At 46.4% G+C, this 20,340-nt stretch overlaps 1 protein-coding gene and 1 long non-coding RNA gene across 3 annotated transcripts in view; one reads left to right on the forward strand and one right to left on the reverse strand.

The window, feature by feature from the left end:
• Yipf1 (Yip1 domain family member 1) overlaps positions 1 to 20,340 on the reverse strand; it is a 52,285-nt gene that overhangs the window by 17,660 nt on the left and 14,285 nt on the right. The window contains exons 1-5 of one of the 2 annotated variants that reach the window (XM_048453277.3): positions 16,434 to 16,589; positions 15,259 to 15,337; positions 10,848 to 11,011; positions 5,326 to 5,406; positions 5,011 to 5,098 (exon numbers count right to left, since the gene is read on the reverse strand). In XM_048453277.3, the coding sequence (XP_048309234.1) occupies positions 5,011 to 5,098; positions 5,326 to 5,406; positions 10,848 to 11,011; positions 15,259 to 15,289 (364 nt within the window). In that variant the 5' untranslated portion in view covers positions 15,290 to 15,337; positions 16,434 to 16,589. Of the gene's footprint in view, positions 1 to 5,010; positions 5,099 to 5,325; positions 5,407 to 10,847; positions 11,012 to 15,258; positions 15,338 to 16,433; positions 16,590 to 20,340 lie in introns of those variants that run through there. The other variant, XM_048453279.2, reaches the window with a different exon arrangement.
• Positions 16,541 to 17,522, forward strand: LOC125412486 (uncharacterized). Its single transcript, XR_007235607.3, has 2 exons — positions 16,541 to 16,673; positions 16,790 to 17,522. It is a non-coding gene; the product is annotated as an uncharacterized LOC125412486 (long non-coding RNA).

A 20,340-nucleotide genomic window follows, 5' to 3' on the forward strand; every position in this document is an offset into this window, starting at 1 on the left:
ATGCTGTGATTTTTCCTTTCCTTTTCTTCTTTTGGACAAACATCTATTTTTTTAAGTTTTACACATGTATAGTGTACAATGATCGTTCTCACAGCCCACCGTCCCCCGTCTCCTTACGATAGTAGCTCCCCACCCCCATCCGTTCCCTACAGATCTTTCTCACTTTTTGTTTTGTTTTAAACCAAATTTAGAAGTTTAACCAGGGTCATCCATATGACCACATGTTTGGAGCTGTTCTCCTTTACCTTTATTTCTTTCTTTCTTTTCTTTCTTTTCTTTTCTTTTCTTTTTTTTTTCTGAGACAGGGTTTCTCTGTGTAGTCCTGGCTGTCCTGAAACTTACTCTGTAGACCAGGCTGGCCTCAAACTCACAGAAATCTGCCTGCCTCTGCATCCTGAGTGCTGGAATTAAAGTGTGTGCCGCCACCACCTGGCTCCTTCTTTCCCTTTCTAATGAAAAGGTAATTCATCAGTCAGGTAGTCGCACAGGCCTGTAATCCCAGCACCCAGGAGGCAAAGGCAGGAGGATTGCTGCAAGTGTGAGGACAACCTGGTCTACACAGTGAGTTCCAAGTCAGACAGACAGCCCACAAGACCCTACTGCATACATACAAAAAAAAAATAATACTTCCAGGTTCAAAAGAGAATACAGGGAAAAAAGCAAGAAGCTTTCTTCCTTCTTGTTCCAGCACGGCACTTGTATCCCAAGAGCTCCCCACAGTTCCTAGAGATTCCTGCCAGAAACAGTCAACACTACATATAAGTGGTAGTGTGCGTACGTGTGTGCATCTGTGTGCATGTGCATGCATATCCCATACAGATGACAAGGCACACATCTGGCTGTGCCCCTTTCCACCTGCACCTTCATCTACCCTGGAGATTCTACCACAGCTCTGCAGAAAAACAGAAAGTCCTTCCATTGTCTGCTTTCTTTCTTTATTTGCTCTGTTTGGTTTCGGTTTTTTAAGACAGGGTTTCTTTGTGTAGACCTGGCTGTCCTGGAACTCCCTTTGTAGACCAGGCTGACCTTAAACTCAGAGATCTGCCTGCCTCTGCCTCCAAGTGCTGGGATTAAAGGTGTGCATCACCACTGTCCAGCATGCTTGATTTCTTAACACCATCCTCTTCCCCTTCTACCTGGAAAGGCAAAATACTCAGACATACAAGAAAATAAAACAGATAAACCTTAGTTTCTTTTTTAAATTGAGCAGTGATGGTACACACCTTTAATTCCAGCACTCAAGAGGCAGAGGCAGGCAGATCTCTGTGAGTTTGAGGTCAGCCTGGTCTACAGAGGGGATTCCAGGACAGTCAGACTATACAGAGAAACCCTGTGTCAAAAAAACACAAAACAACGTGTTTTTTTTTTCTTTAAAGTACCAAGGGTTTTGGAGTCAGCTCAGTCAGTAAGAAGCCTGCCAGACGAGATTGACAATCTGTGTGGGGCTCCCCAGCGCCCATGTGAAAACCACACACAACATCATTTGCTGCAGCCCCAGATTCTGGTGGGAGAAGGGGCAGGAAACAGAAACAGGGCGATCTCTGAGGCTCCCTGAACAGACAGACTAGCCAAATAGATGAGCTTCAGATTCAGTGAGAAACCTGTCTCAAAAAACAAAGGTTGAGAATATTCCAGGAAAAACATCCAGTGTCACCTCAGATTTCCACACAAACACATATGTATGCACATGTGCATATGCCTGCATGTATGCACACACAACACACATATACCACACACACACACAACACCACACAGATACAAAAATTAATTTACTATGTAGAATAAATAGCAACTTTTAAATTGAGAGATTTAAAATTTTCATTTTCACTAATATTTGGTAGTATCTTCAGAGCTAATTTCAGACATCTTGAAATATCATAAAATTAATACAATTACTACATTTGGGGAGAATAACACAGATGGATGAGGGCTTTTCAAAGGCGAGTATTGACTCCTGAAGGTAGGAAAGAAAGGGAACCTGGGTAGTCAGCGACCCCAAGGAGCCACCAACATCCGATTTCCGCAAGTCACTTGCTTCCTCACGAAGAGTGCAGCGCTGTGCCAGGGTCCAGGTAAATCTCACAGTATTATTTGTAACTTCCTATACCACAAGAGACACACACACACAAAAATCTACAAAATCTCCACTACCAAAAAGCTTGGCTAAGGCTGGAGAAGATGGCTCGGTGGTTAAGAACATTGGCTGCGCTTCCAGAAGCCCCGGATTTGATTCCGAGCACTCACTAGTATCTGTAATTTTGGTACCAGGGGATGTGATATTCTGGTCACCACAGGCACTTATATGGTGCACAACACATACACAGACAAAACACCCATATACATACAATAAGGTAATAATAATAATAAAGGTTTGCTAGGCCATTCAAACAGAAGAACACAAGTGGCCAAATATTATAGTGTCATATAACTTGAAAGCAAAGAACATAGCATGCTCACTGCCAGTGTTTACTAATGCACACCACTGCTAGGCCCTGAGCTAGGCACTCAGCACACAGTGAGTCAGGGTGTAGTTCCTGCCTGTAGTACGTCAGATACCACAGGGAGATACAGTACAACATCGAACCTTGAGCGTCTGCCAGGGACACATCAGAAGGGTGGCAAACCGCGAGACAGGCATGTCCAAGCTGGACCTGAAGAAGAGCAAGAGTCCAGGGAAGAGGTAGAGTTATATCAGGAAGAGTGAACAGCACGAACAAAGACCAAAATCAAGAAAAGACTGTTCAAGGTCAAGGGAACAACCAGAGGCTGGAGAGAGACAAGGCCAGATCACAGAGGCTGAAGGAGTCCTGCTAGACAGAGGGACTTATATTGCGCCAGAGGAAACCTGGTGTGGGAGGCACTTCTGCAGCCTCTCTGTGTAAGCAGGGGATTGGTTCAAGGACACTTAACCCTTGGCCTGCTCAAGTCCTTTTGTAGAACCAGATACACTGTTTGTGTATCATCACCACACAGCCTCCCACACACTTCCATCACCTTCCAATAACCTGTAATACCTAAGGCAGTGCCAGTGCTGTGTAAGGTGGCCATACTGTACCACTTGGGGGATAATGACAAAGAATCTGTGTGTATGTCCAACACAGATGCACTACTTCCCAAATTTACTTCTGAGCTTTGGCTGGTTGAGTCACAGATACAGATCCTGTGGACCAGAAGCCCACTGTGCCCATGGAGCCTTTCTTGCCATTCTTTGGCTGTCCCAAGCCCTAAGCTAATAACACAGACACCTCAGGCCTAAAAGGTCACTGATTCCTGCCTACTACTCTGCCAGTTTAATTCAGATGCACACACTCGCCCTCAGACAGAAGCAAGAAATCTGCCCTAGCTCTAAACTGTTTTCTGAGGTATTTTTTAAAAAATATTTATTTATTTATTTATTTGTTGTGTACACAATATTTTTCCTGTGTGTATGCCTGCAGGCCAGAAGAGGGCACCAGACCCCATTACAGATGGTTGTGAGCCACCATGTGGTTGCTGGGAATTGAACTCAGGACCTCTGGAAGAGCAGTCAGTGCTCTTAACCTCTGAGCCATCTCTCCAGCCCCCTACTGAGGTATTTTTATACACCTTCTCTACTAATTGCAGGCTTTTAATGAACCTCCAACTGCTTATGAACAAAATCGAAATCCCTCTGGCTGATAGAAAAAACCCACGATGATCAAGGCTCAGTACCCTTTCCAGCTATCTGCTCCGGTGTCATGCAACGTACACTCACCCCAGCTTCTGCCAGGTGGCTTCATTCTGCCTTCTCTCTCCCCCTTCCTCCCAAATCCCAACTCTTATGTGGTAAACGTGGGATGAAACCTTAATTTGGGTTACATTTATAATTAAGTGCACATTTTAAATTATTACATATTAATTTTATTACAGTCAATATGGTATGGGACAATTCTGTCAATTATGTTTTAAATAAACACTGATTGGCCAGTAGCCAGACAGGAAGTATAGGCAGGACAACCAGACAGGAAGTAGAGGCGGGACAATGAGAACAGGAGAATTCTAGGAAGGAGGAAGCCCATCCCTCCCAGTCCTGCCTAGACCATGGAAGAAGTAGAATGTGACCTGCTCTGCTGAAAAAGGTACCGAGCCATGTGGCTAACATAGATAAGAATAATGGGTTAATATAAGTTATAAGAGTTAATAAGAAGCCTGAGTTAATGGGCAATCAGTTTATAACTAATGCAGACTCTCTGTGTGATTTCTTTGGGACCTGGTGTGAGGACAGAAACCAGGCAGGACAGAAAACCTCAGACAACACCAATATGTTTTAATATATAGTATATGAATTAATAAAATATTGATAATATAATGTATTATATGATTAATTTTATATTGTGAAATATTTGTAACAGAGAAAAGAGCAACATGAGTAACAAAGACAGACCTGGACTGGTTACTTTTCTACTGTTGTGCTAAAACACCATGACCAAGGCAACTCATAGAAGGCTCATGAAGGCTTATGGTCCATTGCCATCACAGGGGTGAAGCATGGCAGCAGGCAAGCCGAACAGCCGCGAGCTTGCACGTTGAACCACAAGCAGTAAGAAGAAAGAGCGAACTGGAGATGGTACATGGCTTTTGAAATCGCAAGGCCTGCCCCCAGTGACATACTTCCTCCAGCAAGGCCATGCCTCCTAATCCCACCCAAACAGTGCCACGAACCGGGGACCAGGTTTTCAAATGCCTGAGACGATGTGACCCCACCAAACTCTCCATGGAGGAGAAGCAACAGAACTCGGAAAGGCCCACCTGCCTCAAGCTTACACTAAAGTCACCTGAAGATGTAAAGGACCACTAAGGCAGCTGCAGCACTCACGAAAGATGAAATTCCTTCTCCCTCCAAACTCTCTGCAAACATTGTTACTTAACCTCACAGAGCCAAGAAAACATTGTACACCCTACTAACAGTGCAATTCTCTAACCTTCCAGGCAACCCCCACGTTTACTGGAATTTAGCGGGATGTGGGAGAGAAGCGAGGGCATCGTACATACCGTAGAGATCTGGGTTGCTGCGGACATACAACCTCACAAAGTTCTTCCCAGGGACCGGCAGCAGAGACCCTTTGATTCTGTCAAAGACCTGCAAGGCAACACAGCAGCAATTCTGCGGAAGGTTCATTTTCCTTAGGCTTTAATCTATGCAACTAAGTTCGTCATTTCAGCTTTTCTCACAGCGCTTTTATGTGCAGCGAGCCTTGTGTTTAGGAAGGCCGCTTCCAGTACAGTGGCTCTCACATGATGGCTGCTCTATCTCAGAAGAAACAAGTCCCCAGTATGGAAAATAAAGAGTGAAGCTGGTTCACGAACCTGGTAAGTGTCCACATCAAAGAATGTCTGATAGTATTCAAATGTCCAGAAGGGAGAGCTTTTCTTCTGACCAGCAAGTAACTGTCAGAGGGGAAGTGAAACATGGTTAACTCCAAGTAGACGACCCAACTTATTTTTCTTTTAATTATTTACACATATATTTATGTATTTTATATATATTTATATTTCATATATATGCATATATTTTATAAATTGTCTGCATATATGTCTGCACATCAAAAGAGGGCATTGGATCCCATGTGACTTTGGGTTTCTATTGCTGTGAAGAGAAACCATAACCATGGCAACTCTTTTTTTAAAAAAAGACTTATTTATTTAATATGTATACAGTATTCTGCCTGCATGTATGCCTGCAGGCCAGAAGAGGGCACCAGATCTCATATAGACAGGTATGTGGTTGCTGAGGATTGAACTCAGGATCTCTGGAAGAGCAGTCAGTGCTCTCAACCACTGAGCCATCTCTCCAGCCCCCATGGCAACTCTTATAAAGGAAAACATTTAATTGGAGTGGCTTACAGTTTCAAAGATTTAGTCCATTATCTTCACGGCAAGACATGGTAACGCAGACAGATAAGGTGCTGGAGAAGAAGCTAAGAGCTCTGTCTACATCCTGAGCTGCAGGCAACAGGAAGTAAACTGTCTCACTGGGTGTGGCTTGAGCATATGAGACCCCAAAACCCGCCTCTACAGTGACACATTTCCTCCAACAAGATCACCCCTATTCCAACAAGGCCACACTTTCTAACAGTGCCATTCTTTGTCTGCATGCTCTTAATTAAGTAATGACTATCATCCTCAAGCAGAGGTAATTATTCCTGCCCGAACACTTGACACTCCAGGAAGGAAGAGGCATTCTGATAATTGAAAGAATTGGACATTAGTCACCTAGGAAGTCTTTCTGTAAATGAGAACAAAGGGTAAAGGTTATTCTCTTTCCTTTTGGCTTCAGTTCCTTCTTTTTGTTTTTGTTTGCTTGTTTGTTTTTTTTTAAGACAGAGTCTTGCTATGTAGCCCAGGCTGGCCTTAGATTTTAGATTCTCCTGCTTATACCTTCTTAAGGGCTAGGAGTGCTGGGGCTACAATATGCCCATCATACCCATCCAGGAAATGGATTTATGTCATTTAATATTTGATTTAAAAAGTAACCTCTTAATAAAATTATGGGGCCAGACATGGTGGTATGTGCCTGTAATTCTGAAACAAAGAAGACAGAGACAGGAGGATGAGAAGTTTGAGGCCAGCTTCAGTACACAATGGGTTCAAAGCCAGCGTGAGTTACACGAGACACTGTCTCAAAGCAAAAGTTTTTTATATTTATTCATTTCCTTTGTGCAGGAAGGGTGCATGGAGGTCAGAGGACAACTTTGTGGAGTTGTTCTGCTTTACATGGGTTTGAGATCACACTCAGGCTACCTGGTTTACATGGTTAGAGATCACACTCCGGCTACCTGCTTTACATGGGTTAGAGATCACACTCAGGCTACCTGGTTTACATGGTTAGAGATCACACTCCGGCTACCTGCTTTACATGGGTTAGAGATCACACTCAGGCTACCTGGTTTACATGGGTTAGAGATCACACTCAGGCTACCTGCTTTACATGGGTAGAGATCACACTCAGGCTACCTGGTTTACATGGGTTAGAGATCACACTCAGGCTACCTGGTTTACATGGGTTAGAGAGAGATCACACTCAAGTTACCTGGTTTACATGGGTTAGAGATCACACTCAGGCTACCTGGTTTGTGCTGGAGGCACCTTACCCATGGAGCCATCCTGGCAGTTCCGGAGGAAAAAAAAATGGATTTTATAAAAACAATGAGAGCCTTAATCCCAGCAGTTGGAAAGCAGAGGTAGGTGCATCTCTGAGTTTGAGGTCAGCCTGGTCTACAGAGCAAGTTCTAAGACAGACAGGGCTACATAAAGAAACCCTGTCACAAAAAAAACCCAAATAATAATAATAGTAATAACAATAATGAAAGCCTATTAATTAAAAGGTGACAATGTGAACACTTTAAGATTCCTCTCAGAGGCCTGAATTATCTGGACTATGGCTCCACTTCTGACCCTGCTCTGTGTTACGATGGCCCCAAAGTGAAAAAAATCAAGCCAAATTAAAATTCTGTCCAGTAGGGGACAAAGACACATGCATCTACTACCATCACTCTGGAGGATTGCTGCAAATTCAAAGCTAACCTGGTCTGCACAATGAGTTTCAAACTAATCAGGGCCACATAGCAAGTAAAACTAGAGTCCACTACTCCCCTTCAAGACTGGAGGAACTGACCCCAGTGCTCCACAACCAAAGCTTGGAAGCACTGCCAAGAAAGACAGAAGGTTTTGAGGGGGGGTTGTTTGTTTTGTTTATTTATTTTTTTTGAAAAGTCAATGTTCAGTGCTTGGCCCCTATAGTCAGACAACACCCAGAGGATGTGGGGCTCCCTCTAAAGGGGTCTGCAGCCCCAGCAAGTTACCAATCCTCTTGGTCAGAGAGGCAGTAGCTATCTGAGGTTGGTCTCTAACGAAGAGTCATTCAGCAAAGAGGAGGGTCATTGAAAAGGGAATACCCCCATGCTTCCACGGAAAGACATGGCCATGAGACTCTGATATGTCCCAGCAGAAGAGCCAACACATAACAAAGGTTAACAGAGCCAACGGGCTTCTCACAGGCTTAACACAACTCTAAGGGACCTCAACTAACCTTAACATTAGAGGAAAAGGGGTATTTTGGGCCACCTTCTCAGGCTTAAACACAGGAAAGCACAGTTGAAGATGGAAAACGTAGTAAGATTTCAAATCAGTGAGAAGAAAAATCAAATCTAATAGAGACTGATTGCTGGCCATGGTGGCCCACACTTAATCCCAGCATTCAGGAGGCAGAGGTAGGTGGACCTCCGAGTTCCAGGCCAACCAGAACTATATAAACCCTGTCTCAAAAAAGGAAAATGAAAAGAAATAAGACAAAATGGGAGAGTTATGTCAGCTGTTTATTTTAGGATCTGCTCAAAAAGAACACCAGTGTCCAGTGTTCAGTGAGAAAAGTTGACGGACCCCAACAATCTCTAGTCACTTCCTTGTGACTTTACCTACAGCCCCGAAAAGCTTGGATCCACTTCCACTGGCTCTTCTACAAATGGACTTCGAGTTCTTCTTACCAAGCTGCCACTGTGATTTTGTTTTGGTTTGGTTAGGTTTTTTAAGACAGAGTTTCCCTGGGTTACAGCTCTGGATGTTCTGGAACTCACTTTGAGGACCAGGCTGGCCTCAAACTCACAGAGATCTGCCTGTTTCTGCCTCCCGAGTGCTGGGATGAAAGGCGTGCACCACCATGCCCAGCTGCAATTATGTTATTTTGATATATATTTTTTCAGCTGTGTAAGTATTGTCTCTTTCAGACCTATATTTGAATTATCTAGAGTTAGTAACTACAAAGATCTTTAGGTTTACAGAATAGAGTCCAGATGACAGGGCTTGGGTCCATAACAGAAGTTATTTTTTCAGGCTGTGTTATTTGATGATTGATGCTCACAGGTCACACAAAAGCATAAATATCTTCATTTAGCCTTCTGCCAAGCTGAATTCTTTTCTGTGCTCTACCCTAAGACTAAATATTTGGTTCTTTTTTTAACTTTTTACATTTTTTTTTAATTTATTCTTGTTTATGTGTATGTATCTGTGTGTTCACCACATTCATGCAGGTACTCACAGAGACCAGGAGAGGGTGTTGGATCTCCTAGAGTTGCAGTTATAGGTAGCTTAGGGTCCCCTGATGGGGTGCTGGGGACTAAATGCTAGTCCTCTAGCAGAGCAACAACTGCTCTGAACCACTGAGCCACCTCTCTCTAGATTACTCGGTTCTCTTTAGGTACGATGTCACATACCCAAAGGCCACTTGGTTGAAAACTGTCCTGTTCTTCCAACTTGGTTCCTACCCCCTTAGGCTGGCCCTCTCATGGCTATAATTTTGTTAGTAACCCATCTTCTGTCCTGGCCTCTGGAAACCTCTAAGAAGAGTGTGAGACAGGGAACTGCAAGCAGCCTGCACGCGAGCCAAGAAAAATAAGAACAGGAAGCTATGGGCAAACTGGTCAAGACCAGTGACCACTCGTTCTCACCAAGGACAGGACTGTTCCTAGACTTTTCTAGTTTTGTCTTCCTTTGAGATAGAGGCTCACTCTGTAGCCCTCACTAAGCTGGCCTTGAACTCTCAATCGTCCGGCCTCAACCTCTAGAGCGCCTTGTATTTCAGGTACACACAACCATGCAGGCTTCCCCGAGCTTCATTACACGGCTGTAGTAAAACAGTAGCATTTTAAGAGCCCCGTCAGCAGGAGCTGTAACGCACACACAATTACGTGTTGAGCCACGAGCACGGCTGCATATCTACATGTATACAGATATACTCTGCATATCTACATGGAGTTTCTGTTCTTTCTCAGAGAATACACGACAGTTAAAATCTCCCCTCCAAATGAGATGTAAGCCCTTGCTCCTGGCCACTCCCCTGGTGGGGCAGCCCATGGCTCACTTCTCCAATCCCAGTTCTCCACAGTCTCCTGGATGTCTTTCCGTTGACAGATTCGCATTCCCATCACTGCAGGGCTAGTCAGTGTCTGGTATCCATCCTACTTGTGACAAAAGGACCCACAAGGCTGGTGGTGGTGTCCAAGGGCTACACGGTGAAGCCAACGCTACACACTGAGCAAGTGTCCCTCTCAGGAGTTGTGGGCATAATTCAACGGGTAAAATACTGAAGAATTACTAACCCCTCACACACTCCAACTGTGCCCATGGTCACAAAGACCCACTCGATGGAAACACCAGAGAGACAGGGACAGAGACCTCCACGTCTCTCTGCAGCCCTCTGCTCTCTCCTTCACCTCCACCACTTCACAAGTCCTGCCCGGGTCCTCACCCACCGCTGTAGTCAAGACCATTTTGCTTGGTTCTCTCAGGTCTTCTGCACTCTAGTCTGTCTTCCTCCAACATCTATTTAAGACAACCGATTCTAAATTATCTTTAAACTCATCTAGATAGATGGTTTGAATAGTTCACTGGCTCCTGATGATTTTCAGAATGTATGAGAACAAACTAGGTCCTGGCCTGTCTGTAGCCTCACCTCCAGCCTTTGTGACCCTTCGCTCCAACGCAGACGATGAGGCTGTTCCGGCCCTCGCCATGCTCTTCCATACTCTGGGTCTTTACTAAGACCCTTCCCTTTGCATCCATCCACCTTGCCATCTTCCCTCTTCCAGTAGGCTTAGCCAGGCGCCTCTGACCCCAGGAAGCCTTCCTTTACCTCCCCTCTGTTCCCCTGACCCACACCCCACACACAAGTGCTTCCCACAGGGGACGGCCTGTTTACCTGTCTGTTTCCCCCACAAAGTGATGTCACGGGTCACCTACTTTCGGGTCACAAGGCACACAAAAGTAATGAGTAAACGCATGGACCCTAAGCTCTGAGAAAGGTAACAGGAACAAAACCGAATGGTAAATCAAACCTCAGTCTCATCAGAGTCGTTGTTCCCCAGCAGCTCCTCGTCTTCTTCTCTTCCCGAGCTTCCTCGGGGTCGGGGGTGGGGTTTGGAAGGCTCATCGGGGTCGTCAATATTTATTGTGGTAGCGTCTGGATTTGTTGCTAGCAAAGTGGCTCCATCGCCAAATTCTGAAACCAAGCAAAGCACAGAGGCCTGGAGACCGTTTCATACTTGCAGTCAGGTGCTGGGGGTGAAGCTCAGTGGTAGAACACACGTCCAGCATGCCTAAGGACCCAGCTTCCGGCCCTCATGCTTCCTCATTGTCTCAGTTCTGCTACGAACCTTATCTATGACAAGCAGAAGGGGCTTTGAAAACAAGCTCAGCACTAGGGAGGCTGAAGCTGGAGGGTTGCATTCAAGATCCCCCTGACCATACAACACAGTGAAGAAGGGGAATGGGGAGTACTATCTAAAATCTTTAGTAGGGTGCCTGATCCATCTGAACATCTCTGATTCAAGTAAATCCTACATAATCACCATAGAAACCATGAGGACCAACAACAAAGTGGAAATAATAGAATAGAAATCACTCAGCTTATAGTTGGGTAGTGGTGCACACCTTTAATACCAGTACTTGGTGGGAGCAGAGGCTGGCAGATCTCTGTGAGTTCAAGGCCAGGCAGAGCTACACAGTGAGTTTCAGGAGAGCCAGGACAGAGAAACACTATCTTGAAAAACAAATCACTCTGGTCTATCACACAAAGGCAAGCACTAGAAGATCCTGGTTAGTTTCCCTTCTATGCACAGCAAGACTCTTGCCAGCGATAGTCACGCTCTCACACAGCGAACACCTACCTCAGTCAACAGGGTCCCAAGTCCTGCTCTTCGGTGTGCTAACATCTAACAAACAACTCTATTACATGTTTTGTCTACAGGTGATTATATAGAAACAATGACTTCTTGTCTTTGTTTTATCAAGACAGGGCTTCTCTGTGTTGCTCTGGCTGTCCTGAAGCTCACTCTGTAGACCAGGCTGATCTCAAACTCAAGAGATATCCACCTGCCTCTGCCTTCCAAGTGCTGGGGTTAAAAGCATGTGCCACCACCTGGCTAACAATGACTTTTTGTATTATAATAGTTTTTAAAGTCTATAAGAAATAACAGTGTAGGCAAAGTTTTTGGGGGGAGACTATGGGGAAAAAACACTATGACTTATACATATGAAGATGCCATGGTGAAATCCATTACTTTCCATGCTAACCTGAAAGATAACCTGTAAACAAAGGAACAAGAAAAGAAGGAAACTAAGAGAATATGAGAATTTGGTGGCTACAGTCTTAAGATGGCCACTAAACAGTACAACCACTAAGTCATCTTTGTGTATTTGGTGGGGGGGCTCTGTGTAATCATCTGTGCATGTATGTATATGTTTGGGGGCCTAAAGTTGACATCAGGCATCTTCTTCCATCTTTCTCTACTTTATTTATCAAGGCAGGCACTTTTTTTTTCTCTGTGTAGCTTTGGAGCCAGGCCTGGAACTCTCTCTGTAGACCAGGTTGGCCTCGAACCCACAGAGATCCACCTGTCTCTGCCTCCCAAGTGCTCAGATTAAAGGCATGCACCACCACTGTCTTGCAAGGCAGGCACTCTTACAAAACCCAAAGTGTGTCAATTTTGATATCTTAGGGTCTCTATTGCTGTGAAGAGACACCATGACCACAGCAACTTTCATAAAGGAAAACATTTAACTGAGGCTGGCTTACAGTTTCACAGGTTCAGTCCACTATCATCCTAGCTGGAAACATGGCAGCATGCAGGGAGACACAGTGCTGGAGAAGGAGCTGAGAGTTCTACATCTTGATCCGCATGCAACAGGAAATGAACTAGTCTGCAACACTGGTGGTAGCTTGAGCATATATGAAACCTCAAAGCCTGCCTCCACAGTGACACACCTCCTCCTACAAGGCCACACCTACTCCAACACGACTACATCTCCTAATAGCACCACTCCCTATAGGTCAAGCATTCAAACATGAGTCCATAGGGGCCAAACCTACTCAAACCAAATCCTGTCTCTGCCTCACTAGTCACTAGTGCTGGAATTCTAGGCAGCCACCACATCTGCCCACTTTCTTCACAGGGCTCTCATACTTGCGTAGCATCTGAGCCATTTTGCCAGCCCTAGGCAAGCTTTTTAGGCTCTTGAACTATTCTGCTAAATTTTGTCCAGAAGAACCATCCTCATTAACTTCCACCAGCAGTGATGGAGACTTTCTGAACAACCCAACACTTTGTACTGAATGAGGTTCAGGACAGTACTAAAATTTCTTTATGTTCCTTTGAGACAAGATCTCACTACATAGGCCAGGCTGGTCTCAAACCTGAGATCCTCCTGCCTCTGCCTCCTGAGTGCTGAGATTACAGGTAGGTGCGACCACACCTAGCTTACCCAAGAAGCACCAGTGGTTCTGTAACTCCTAGGGCCCAGCAGGGGGATGAGACTCTTAGTTCAGCTAGCTCTTAGTGCCCACTGCTCCGTGAATACTTCATGCAGAAAATCAATACAGCACGTTTAAGAGGCAGGCTACTACCAGGCCGGCAGTGGTGGCGCATGCCTTTAATTCCGACACTCAGGAGGCAGAGGCAGGTGGATCTCTGTGAGCTCCAGACCATCCTGGTCTATAAAGCAGGTGCAGACAAGAAGTGTGTGCCCTCTGGAAGGACAGCCGACAGTACCATCTGGAGTGTGAGCTGTGTGTTCCTGCCACGATGACCCACACATTCTCTGGAGTGTGAGCTGTGTGTTCCTGCCACGATGACCCACACATTCTCTGGAGTGTGAGCTGTGTATTCCTGCCACAATGACCGACACATTCTCTCTGGAGTGTGAGCTGTGTATTCCTGCCACAATAACCCACAGACGCTCCTCTGAGCTCGGTGCTTTCGTCAACCTCAACCCCTTAAGCAAGGCTGGGATGGTGAGACTTGTGACAGTAATGCTTTCTGCCTCTACACTCTGGCCTATCAGAAGTTCCTTGGCTTCCATCTTTTCCTAGTACAGTGACTCCTGCCCGAAGGCTCCTGAACTCCACTCTATCACCTCAGAACAGCCTTCCGTGCTATCCTCAGTACCACACGCTCTTTCCTGAAGCCGGAGTCCTTAGCATCCATTTTTATAGCTTCATCTTCAGCATTGCTGGCCTCCTCTCAAGTCACCTCAGGCTGACAAGCTCCACTGTCCAGTCTATGATCTGGAACACAGGCCAACTTTTAGCCCTCTAAAGAGAGAAAAAACTTAAACAACCTTCCTCCATCCCCAGAGGCTTTGCAAACGCCATTCACAACACCTGCACTTCCTTGCACTGTATTTCTAGGTAGCATGGCCAACAAAGCAAGATCTGAAGAAAGCAAGGAGGAGCGGAGTGAACTCTCTGGAAGATGACTTCCAACAGAAAACAGCACAATGGCCCTCAGCCGGGACTCTATTAGGTCACAAGCTCGGTGTGGCAGAGGAAGAGAAGAAGGACACGGGCTAAGACAGGATAATGAAAAGATTAGAGGCAGTGAGTGGCGTCTGGCTTTCCAAGCTTCCGCCCTGGTGAGACGGGAAGCAAGGAGCCCGAGAAGGCAGGACTGAAATTTAGACACAATGCCAGAGACAACCGTGTACCTTGAACCTGATGGGATGAAGAGGGGGTGTGGAACAGCCGGGACAGTCGGATACTTGATTACTTTTATTTGTGTTTGTGTGTGTGTTTGGGTAAGTGTATGCCACCTGTGTGGGGGTGTCTCTGGAGGACAAAAGGGGGCATCAGATCCCCCGGAATTGGATTTATAGGCAGTTGGGTGCCACTTGATGTGGATCGGTGCTGGGAACCCAACTCAGGTCCTCTGAAAGAGCAGCAAGTGCTCTTACGGGTGTCAAATACAAGGTAGAGAATTATAGTTGTCACAGTGTTTGCCAAACATCAAGTATTCCTCAGACAATGGAGAGTCTGTGATGTCACCCCGCTTGGGTTCAAGTCCTGGCTGTCTGGTTTATTAACTGTATGAATCTTGGGCAGGTTGGGTTTTTCTTTGCCTCAGTTTCCGTACTAAAAACCCAAGAAGAGTGACTACTTTATAAACTCGACATAAGAAGGATTACATAAGTTGTCACTCGTAAAGTATTTACAACAGCGTCCGTACAGCATGTGCTTAGAAAACACAAGGCAACCACTGTGTCCAGGTCATGATGCCTGCTGTCAATAAGAAGAATTCTGTGAGAAAACTGAGCAGCTGGGACGGTCAAACTAGAAAAACCTGGGTGTGGCCAACAGCTTCTTACCACGATGTTTGAAATAAAATCCTTTAACGTATGTGTCAATAATAAAATCCACTGCCGTGGCAGCGGAAGCCATGACCGTAGGACAAAGGCGGGCACCCACTGCCATACCTTCAAACTGTAAGTCATCCGCGGCTGCCATTCAGCCAGAGGCTCCTTCCCAAGGATGAGGAAGAGAATTTCCAGGGGCCTAAAACAAAGAAATACATAAGCTTAGGAAAAGGGAACAATCTACAAAAAGAAATCACAGTAAAAGAAACCTCTACAGCCAGCTGCAGCGGCTGGCGCCAACCTTTACCCCAGCACTCGGAGACAGAGGCAGGCAGAGTTCTATGAGCTCAAGTCCCGCCTGCTCTACACAGTGAGCTCCTGTCTTAAAAATTAAAACTGTATGCACACTTTTTCATCGTGTGTGGTGGTGGAAATCAGTTCTCTCCTTTCGCCACGTGAGTCTCCAAATGGGACTCTGACCATGCTTGGGGACAATCGCCTTCACCTACTGAGCAATCTCCCCTACCACAAATGCCTTCCCTTGCCTACTTCCAGGGGAGACTGATAGCTTATTTAAGGATTACGTCTAAACATCAGATATTACTGAAACTGTTATAAAGGAACTGAAGGCTGGAGTTGTAGCTTATTGGAGAGAGCTTGCCTAGCATGCTGGAAGTCCTGGGTTCAATACCCAGAACCTGCAAAATCTGGTGTATGCCTGTAATTCCAGCATTTAGGAGGTGGAGGAAGGTGAATCGGGAAGTTTAAGGTTATCCTAAACTACTTGGTGAGGCCAGTAAGGGTTACACGAGGCCCCATATCAACAAAAAACTGACTGGCTGCAAGGGTCACTCACTGGGTAACTGTTTAGGGATCAGGTGAAGCCTGGGGATGGAAGCAAGTGGAAGGGGAAACTAGGATTTGGAAGTAGTGATGGGGAAGGCACTCCAAGGCAGCCAGTTTTAGAAGCTGAGGTCAAACAGTCCTGGGTTTGAGTCCTGATTCTGTTGCTTCTCTGCTGTGTGTGCGCTCCTCGAGGCCTCAGCTTCCTCATCTGTAAAATGGGTTCATGATGGTGTTTAGACCATGCAGTAAGATAATGAGTGTAAGGTATAGTGTGTATAGGGTGCTTAGCGTAGAGCCAGGCAATTAGTAGGTTTGAGTGTTGGCTGGCGACCCTGAAGCTAGGGTCCCGGGGGATATACAGGCCGACTTGGGGAGAGGGATGCTGAGCAATAAGTGGTCCGGGCGGGCAGGAGGTTCCCCAACTGGCCCAGAAGCCCCGACAGCCTCACCTCGCTGGGAGAGGGTCCAGCTGTCCAGGGAATGTTGGGGCCTGGGATGCTCAGCACTAAGGGCCTTCCAGCCGGTTCCCGGAAGCCGGAGATCCGGGGGAGGGAAGGAAATTTCTCCGCCTCCTCCGGGCGGAGCACCGCCCCCTCTCTTAAAGCAAACGCGGCCCTGGAAGACTTCCGAGCTGTGAAGCTCTACGAGCCGGCCCCGCCCATCCGAAGGACTTAAAGAGACAGACGCAAGTAGGGAAATTCTCAGGAGTTCGGGAGTGTTTCACTTACTATTTATACCTTTTTCTTATGTAAATATAAAATAGAGCAATGAAAAATAATTGAGAAAAATATATCATTAATTCCAGGTTTATCTGGAAAACTTAACCAGCGAGAAAGGGTCCAAGCAGTCTGATTTCTGAATAAAAGGAGTCCTCCTGATCACTGTTAGCGTGGGCGATGGCTGCGGATGGCCTCCCTCAGCTGTGCCACCCAAGTGTCTGACAGCCACCTCGAAAACAGCAGGACTCAGCAACATTGGAGTGGTCTGGCAAGCAACCTTGTGGCCGGTCTCCTGCCTGGACCTGGTTAATGTTACGAACTGCTCCGGACTTCTGGGACCGCCTCCTCCTCATAGAGGAAGCTACTTTCTCCTCCTGTTGCTCTTTTAATGCCCTGGGCTTCCCTCTGCCCTAGCAATGCTCGCCTGAATTGCTACTGTTTGCTCATGTTTGCCATCCTGTGAACACTTGGAGAACAGAGACCTGGAAGGATTCTATTCTCTGGGAGGCCAGTACCAGGCAAGGGCGGCAGCACACAGTTAACTATTCACGGCTCTAACGCGGACTGAAAGGGTCTATAGATAGTTCTCGCTGTTTGGAGCAGTGTAAACGGCAGACGCTTGATTCACAACCCACACAAAGAGACCAGTGTCTTTGGCCTCACCACACAGGGTACTTCCCATTTGACTTCTAACATACTCTGCTTGTTAATTATTGTTGATAATGGTTTTTTAACTGGCTAGCAGTCAGATGTAATAACACATTAGTCATTATAATTCATATGAAGGGGCTTTTAAAAAAAAAGAAAAGAAAAGAAAGAGTTGGGAGTTGGGGTTTTTGTTTTTTGTTTTTTTGTTTGTTTGTTTGTTTGTTTTGAAACAGGGCTTTTCTGTGTATCCCTGGCTGCCCTGGAGCTCACTCTGTAGACCAGGCTGGCCTCAAGCTCACAGAGATCCACCTGCCTCTGTCTCCCAAGAACTGGGATTAAAGGCCTGTGTCACCGTGCCCAGCCACATGAAAGGTTTTGTTGGTTTTTTTTTTTGGTTTTTTTTTTTGTTTTTGTTTTTGAACAGACACCCTGATCAGGCTTTGTCCAGGCAGGACCTCTGATTCTCGGAGCAATGCTGCAAACTTGAAGGGACCGTCCTTACGGTCTAAAGGAAAAACTGGGCTTGCTTAAGGTATGTGCCTGCACTTTGGGTGGGTGTCAGGGTGAACATCGGCTTAGGGATTCAGCCTGCAGGGGTGCCCAACACCTCTACCTCACACTCAGCAGCACATAGATCCCCACAGGTGCCTCCTGCAGCTTTCAAACGATGGAGGATGGAGCAGTCAGAGCCCTTTGATGATGCATACTTGCGATGGCTAAGCTTTCTCCCCTGACTTACCCTACCCCTCCACTACTCCTCTTTCTCTGCTAGTCCTAAATTACCCACGTGAGAGCCACACTGAGGTGCACAGGCCTCAAGCAGAGTCCCGGCAGGGGAGGGGGCGGGGGGTGGAAACGCACACAGTGTGTAAGTGTTCACAGGTAGGTTAAAGCTTCCTCTACCAGCCACCTGCACAGCCCCTTCTGACACTGTTTTGGTGTGGTTCCTGTTTCTGTGAGAGACACCATGACCAAAAGCCTCTTGGGAAAGAAAGCTTGGCTTGGCTTTCGTGTCCCAGTCATAGTCCACCACTGAGGGGAGCCAGGGCAGAAACTCAAGCGGAGCTGCGGAGGAGTGCTGCTTACTGGTTTGCTTCCCATGGTTTGTTCAGCCTGCCTTCTTATATATAGCACCCAACACCACTTGCCCACGGGTGTCAAAACCCATAGTGTGCTGGACCCACCCACATCAATCATTAATCAAGAAAATGCCCCCACAGACTTGCCTACAGGCCATCTGATGGAGGGAACCCCTCACGTAAGGTTCCCTCTTCCGAGATGACCCATAGCTCGTATCAAGCTGACAAAATACCAGCCAGCACAGTGCTATGCACACTAGGCAGTGGGCAGGAAACTGAGGTCAGTACCTCCTTGAATTCTCCATGTCCCATGACCCTATGTGTGGAGGCTGCAGCAAGAGTTTCCTCATCTACCTCTGGTGGGTAACCATGAGCAGTGTCCTAGGTGGGGACCCCACCCCCCACAATTCGAAGGACAATATCCCACACCTGGTACTGGGCCAGAACTGAGCATCAGGCATCCTCCATCATCTTTTATCTTTCTTTTAAGTCAGGGTTTGCCCCTGAACTAGGAGGAACTCACTGTTTTAGCTAGGATAGCCTTAGCCTATCTCCACACAGCCCCAAAGGCTCGGGTTACAGACATGTGCAACCGTATCCAGCTCTTTCTTTCTTTCTTTTTGAGTCAGGGTTTCTCTGTGTAACAGCCCTGCTGTCCTGGAACTCACTTCATAGATCCATAGATCAGGCTGGCCTTGAACTCATAGAGATCTGCCTGCCTCTGCCTCCTGAGTACTGGGATTAAAAGTGTGTGACACCATGCTTAGCCCGAAGACTGGCTTTTCTTAACGTCATTGGGAGCCTTGAGAAAGAAGGGTCAGCCAGCCAGCTGTCCTTCAAGGGGCACTGTGGACACTGCAGAGCCTCTGCGGAAGCTGAGAAGGAAACTTATTCTGCATTTTTTTTTTTTTTTTGGTTTTTTGAGACAGGGTTTCCCTGTAGCTTTGGAGCCTGTCCTTGTAGACCAGGCTGGCTTCAAACTCACAGAGATCCACCTGCCTCTGCCTCCTGAGTGCTGGGATTAAAGACGTGCGGCACCACCGCCCGGCTCTGCATTTTTTTAAAGAAAAGCTGCCTGAAAAATCAGTTTATTGCTAGGATGGCCAAGCGTCTAAGGGTACTGAATGCACAGTCTCTTAGACGCTTCCATCAGAGTCCCAGTGTGGACAAAAGAAGGGGAAACCTGAGCACTGAATGTGGATAACCAGGTGAGAAAGACAGACACATCTGTCTAAGCCCTACTCCCAGTTCTCCTGGGTCTCCCAGAGAGGCAGAAGCCATTCATCCCATTGCCCAAGGAAGAAAGCTCCTCTTTTGATCCATACTGTACATTGTCAGAGTTCCAGGCAGTTTCTTACTGCCACAAATACCCAAGGAAAGCAATTTAAAAGGGAGAAGGTTTCTGTGAGCTCCTGGTTCCACAGATTTCAGCCTAAGGTGATCTGGAGTCTAAGATAAAGTAAAATATCATAGGGGGCTGGAGAGATGGCTCAGAGGTTAAGAGCATTGCCTGCTCTTCCAAAGGTCCTGAGTTCAATTCCCAGCAACCACATGGTGACTCACAACCATCTGTAATGGGGTCTGGTGCCCTCTTCTGGCCTGCAGACATACACACAGACAGAATATTGTGTACATAATAAATAAATAAATATTTTTTTTTAAAAAAAAAAAGCAAAATATCATAGTGGCAGGAGCATGTGACAGTGGCTGTGCATCACATGGCATCCAGAAAGCATAGAGGGACAGACGGGAAGAAGCAAGATGCTCTTGAGAGACATACTTCCTCCTACCTCTGAAGCTTCCCCACCCCCACCTCTCAATAGCGTCATGTGATTATGATCCATCCGTGCATGACTCTGCTGATGAAGCCAGAGCCCTCATGATCTAGTCACTTCCATAAAGCCCCATGA

The sequence above is a fragment of the Myodes glareolus genome, chromosome 3 (genome assembly GCF_982192425.1).
Source record: "Myodes glareolus chromosome 3, mMyoGla1.1, whole genome shotgun sequence".
In the NCBI taxonomy this organism is placed as follows: domain Eukaryota; kingdom Metazoa; phylum Chordata; class Mammalia; order Rodentia; family Cricetidae; genus Myodes; species Myodes glareolus.